The following is a 5,094-nucleotide window of genomic DNA, read 5'->3' as shown; positions in this document are numbered from 1 at the left end:
GTGGGAATGCGGGGGTGAGGAAATCTGCGTGGGGTCTGTGGCGGCGCCCCCCACCCGCCGGCCCAGCTCCTCGGGCGCCCGCGGCCTCGTGCGTCACCGGCGCGGGCGGGGGCCGAGCGGAGGGGGGCGCCGCAAGGTGAGGGCACCGCGCAGCCTTAAGACGCCGCGCGTCCCCGCTGCCGCTCAGAGCTCGCAGCGCGGCGCGCCAGCCGGACGTGTGGGCACCAGCGCTGTGCCCCGCTCCCGCCGCGCCCGCTGCCCAAAGCGAGCTCGCGGCCCCCGGCGCCCGAGAGTCGGCCGGGACAAGCGCGGCGAGTCCCCCGGGACCCGCTCGCAGCACCCGCGGCGCGACGCCTCCAGCAGCAACAGGTAAGTGGCCCGGCTCTGCCCCGGGTGCCGGGGTCCCCGCACCCAGCTGGCCCCCGAGCTTGGGTGCCCGGGACGTCCCATGCGCAGCGGACCGACGGCTGCCGAGCTGCCCCAGGCACTGGCCTGCGGTGCGGCCCTTTCTCGCCTTTCCTTGGCCATCCTCTCGCCCTCGCCTTTTCCCTCGCACTTTCTCTCGTGCGTTCTTTCCCCTCTCTCAGTTCTCTTGGGTTTTTTCCCCTCATCCTTTATCCCTTTCTCTGCTTGTCATCGTCTTTTCTTATCCTCTCTTTTTCAATTTTTCTATCTCTATCTCTCCCTGTCTCTCAGTCTCGTTCTCTGTCTCTCATTCTCTTTCACTCTGTCATTTGGTCTTTCTTGTTTCTCTCTCCCTCTTTGTCGCTCATTTTCTCTAAGTCTCTCTGTATGTCTCGCATTCTTCCTCTATCTCTAATTCTCTTTCTGTCTCTGCCTCTCAATCTCTCTCGCTCTGTCTTTCTCAGACTCTCCCCGCCGGTATCCCTGCCTTCTTGGTCATTCTCCCCGAGCTCCCCTACCCCCGCTGCCGCCGCCGCTGCCACCAAGAGGACTGTAGAATGCAGGGAAGATGCCTCCTTGGGGGGAGGGTAGGGGAGCGCAATAGGCATCCTCCTTGCATTTTCCAGTCGCTGCTGTGCTGCTGAGAAGCTGGGCGTTTTATCTACCAAAGCCCACGGTGGCCAAGGCGGCAGCTGGTTTCCATGGCAAAAGAAAGTCGACAGAGAGACAGAGATCCAAAGAGACATGGGTCCAGGCAGAGGAAAACCAAGGTGAGGAGCCATCGGAGAAAGATGGAGAGAGACAGAGATGTATACACTCAAAGATACAGAGAAAGTGTTTACCCAGAGTCCCAGGGTGACAGGAGAGCGAGAGACAGAAACCAACTAGAGAGTGCGCACGCTAGAGAGATAGCTTGAGAAACGGAGAGACGGTCAGGTGAGGCAAGCAGTAGAGCGTTAGAGACCAACGGAGAGAGACAGGCAGACAGAGCGATACACAGAGAACTTGCGCATGCAGAGACAGAAACCGCAGGGAGAGACAGGGAGAGACACAGAGACGAGAGGATCCGAGGGAGACAGAGCAAGAACGCACGTGCCAGTGAGAGACAGAAGGAGACACAGAGAACCCGAGGAAGACGCGGAAACGAGAGTTGGAAAGACACGGAGGCTGAGAGAGACGGACAGGGAGAGACACAGAGACGAGAGGATCCGAGGGAGATAGAGCAAGAGCGCACGTGCCAGTGAGAGACAGAAGGAGACACAGAGAACCCGAGGAAGACGTGGAAACGAGAGTTGGAGAGACACGGAGGCTGACAGGGACCGACAGAGAGCGACGCTGAACAGGTACACTAGGGACCCGCAGAGATCGAGTGTCAGGGAAGTCGACTGAGAAAGAAACGGGGAGACGAGGCAGTATTAGGGAAAAACGGAGAAGCACACGCGCTAGTGAGCGACACACAGACAGTGACAAGCAGAGACAGAAGGATCAGAAAGACACAGAGGGAGAGCCAGGGACAAAACTGAGAGCAAAAAAGACGGAGAGAGCACGCGCTGCAGAGAAAGTGCGTTAGCGAAAGAGACATGCACGGAGAGACTGAGAGAGAAACTGACTGAGAGAGAAATGGGAGCAACAAAGAGAAAGGGAAGAGAGTGACAGAGACCGACAGACAGTGTGCACGTGCTATCGAGAGATTGAGAAACAGAGACATATGACAGAGTGAGAGACGGGTGAGAAAGAATCAGAGGAAACGGTGAGATATATGCATACACATACCCTGAGAGATACAGAAAAAGTGCGCTAGCGAGAGACTCTGGAGAGAGACAGAAATTGGTGATCGTAAACAAGCGGGGACAGAGAGCGCACGCGCATGCGCTAGCGGGAGAGCTAGCTGGAGAGACCAAAACTCCGAGACCCAGAGACAGTGTGCGAGACAAGCAGAGGAAGCGCGCGCACGGGCCGGCAGGAGAGACAGAGGAGAGGAAATCAGAGACGGGGAGAGAGACAGGCGGCGGAGAGATCCGGAGAGCCAGAGAAGGAGCTATAAAAGCTGCCCGCACCTGGGCTGGGGCCGCGCGGGGCCCGGGAGAGGGGTCCTGCAGCGCCCCTGCTGGGCGCGGAGACTTCCCCCTCTCCCATCCACCCAACCCCCGACCCCGCCGGCAGGGGACTAATGCGGCCCGCCTGTTTCTTTTGTCCCCAGCATAGGCATTGAGTGTGGTCCGTGCACCCCTTTGCCGCCGGCCGGTGCCCTCGGCGACCCTGTTTCAAGCCCCCCAGCTGTCGCCATGACGTCCACCTGCCCCAACACCACGCGCGAGAGCAACAGCAGCCACGCGTGCATGCCCCTCTCCAAAATGCCCATCAGCCTGGCTCACGGCATCATCCGCGCGACCGTGCTGCTCATCTTCCTCACCGCCTCGTTCGTCGGCAACATAGTGCTGGCGCTCGTATTGCAGCGCAAGCCGCAGCTGCTGCAGGTGACAAACCGCTTCATCTTTAACCTCCTCGTCACCGACCTACTGCAGATCTCGCTTGTGGCCCCCTGGGTAGTGGCTACTTCCGTGCCTCTCTTCTGGCCCCTCAACAGCCACTTCTGCACCGCCCTGGTTAGCCTCACCCACCTGTTCGCCTTTGCCAGCGTCAACACCATTGTCGTGGTGTCGGTGGATCGCTACCTGTCCATCATTCACCCTCTCTCCTACCCGTCCAAGATGACCCAGCGCCGTGGTTACATGCTCCTCTATGGCACCTGGATTGTAGCCATCCTGCAGAGCACACCCCCACTCTACGGCTGGGGCCAGGCTGACTTTGACGAGCGCAATGCCCTCTGCTCCATGATCTGGGGGGCCAGCCCCAGCTACACTATTCTGAGCGTGGTGTCCTTCATCATCGTTCCACTGGTTGTCATGATTGCCTGCTACTCCGTGGTGTTTGGTGCAGCCCGGCGGCAGCATGCTCTGCTGTACAAGGTCAAGAGCCACAGCTTGGAGGTGCGGGTCAAGGACCGTGTGGAGAACGAGAATGAAGAGGGGTCAGAGAAGAAGGATGAGTTCCATGGTGAGAGTGTGTTCCACCGCCAGGATGAAGGTCAGGTCGAGGCCAAGGAGGGCAGCATGGAAGTGGAAGAGGGCAGCATGAAAGCCAAGGAAGGAAGCATTGAGACCAATGAGGGAAGCGTGGAGGCTAGGGGCAGCGAAGAGGTTAGAGCGAGCAGCATGGTGGCCAGTGAAGGCAGCATGGAGGGTAAGGAAAGTGGCATCAAAGTTGAGAACGGCATGAAGGCAAACAAGGGCCGTATAGAGGTCAACCAGTGCAACATTGACTTGGGCGAAGATGACATAGAGTTTGGTGAAGATGACATCAATTTCAGTGAGGATGATGTTGAGGCAATGAACATTCCAGAGAGCCTCCCACCTAGTCGTCGTAACAGCAGCAGCGACCCTCCTCTGCCCAGGTGCTATGAGTGCAAAGCTGCTAAAGTGATCTTCCTCATCATTTTCTCCTACGTGCTATCCCTGGGGCCCTACTGCTTTCTAGCAGTCCTGGCCGTGTGGGTGGATGTCCAAACCAAGGTACCCCAGTGGGTAATCACCATAATAATCTGGCTTTTCTTCCTGCAGTGCTGCATCCACCCCTACATCTACGGCTACATGCACAAGACCATCAAGAAGGAAATCCAGGATATGCTGAAGAAGTTCTTCTGCAAGGAAAAGCCCCTCAAAGAAGGCAGCCACCCAGACCTGCCTGGAACCGAAGCTGGCACAGAGGGTGGAACTGAAGGCAAGATCATCCCTTCCCATGATTCCGCTACTTTCCCTTGAAGTTAGTTCTAAGGCAAATCTTGAACTGTCCACAACACGAAAATAAGAGCAGCTTTCTTTTCAATGGACTGCCCACAATCACATTAATGCCAACCCATACCATTTCAGGCAAAGGTATTGCACACACATCCTTCTCACCACAAGGTAGATAAATACATGGAAGGGGTAGGAACTGGGGCCTTCCCTTAAAGCTGTGCCCCTCAAAGCACAGACTTGAGGATTCTGACTGAAAATTTCCCCTCAAAGATTATTAGGCTCGAAATTTCTTAAGGCAACAAAAGGGCTATCCATTTGGGACCTGTACTTGGTATTCTGTCTGTTTCCCCAGAGCTGCAACATGCCAGCTTTAGCTCTGAGGGAAAAGGAAGATGATGCCTGTGAACTTAAGGACTTTCAGCCCTTGAGTCAGAAGCTATGGGCCAGGGCTACAGCTTTTATGCTCAACTGAAAGAAAAGCCATGTACAAAATCATTCATGGAGCACAAGAAGCAGAACCTAATGGACTGATCAACGTATGAGCCAAATTCTGAACTGAAGAGCCCCACGGTCTGGTGCAAAGACTATCATGTAAACTAAGACAAAGGCCATTGTGCAGTTAACCAAGAGGGTTTCTAGATCCCCTAAAGGGATCCAGAAAAGCGGAAGGGCATTTATGAAATGGGAAGCTAGTCCAAGGGAAAAGATAGAGAAACAACACACATCCGTGGGGCTAAACAGTTGACTTTTTTTTCTATAAAATCCTGGGTTTATGTATGGGCTGGGATGGTGAATGGAAAATTGACAATTGACACTAAAATATTTTCTGTCTCCTATTTGAATAATGTTGGGACAGAAATCATGCCACTATTTTAGAATTTCCCCTTTGTGA

General features: G+C 55.5%; 1 protein-coding gene across 1 annotated transcript; it reads left to right on the top strand.

Annotated features, from left to right (window-relative positions):
- The first annotated feature begins 2,690 nt into the window (after positions 1-2,690).
- Positions 2,691-4,226, top strand: GPR101 (G protein-coupled receptor 101). The gene has a single exon (XM_012655476.1). It carries the CDS (start codon positions 2,691-2,693, stop codon positions 4,224-4,226), a length of 1,536 nt encoding a protein of 511 aa, XP_012510930.1.
- Positions 4,227-5,094: the final 868 nt, after the last annotated feature.

This window comes from Propithecus coquereli, unplaced genomic scaffold, assembly GCF_000956105.1.
Source record: "Propithecus coquereli isolate 6110/MARCELLA unplaced genomic scaffold, Pcoq_1.0 Scaffold478, whole genome shotgun sequence".
In the NCBI taxonomy this organism is placed as follows: domain Eukaryota; kingdom Metazoa; phylum Chordata; class Mammalia; order Primates; family Indriidae; genus Propithecus; species Propithecus coquereli.
The sequence above is the reverse complement of the archived record's forward strand: the minus strand, read 5'-3'. Positions and strand labels throughout refer to the sequence as shown.

Coding starts and splice junctions, on each gene's coding strand:
- GPR101 (XM_012655476.1), top strand. CDS start 2,691: ATGACGTCCACCTGCCCCAACACCACGCGCGAGAGCAACAGCAGCCAC.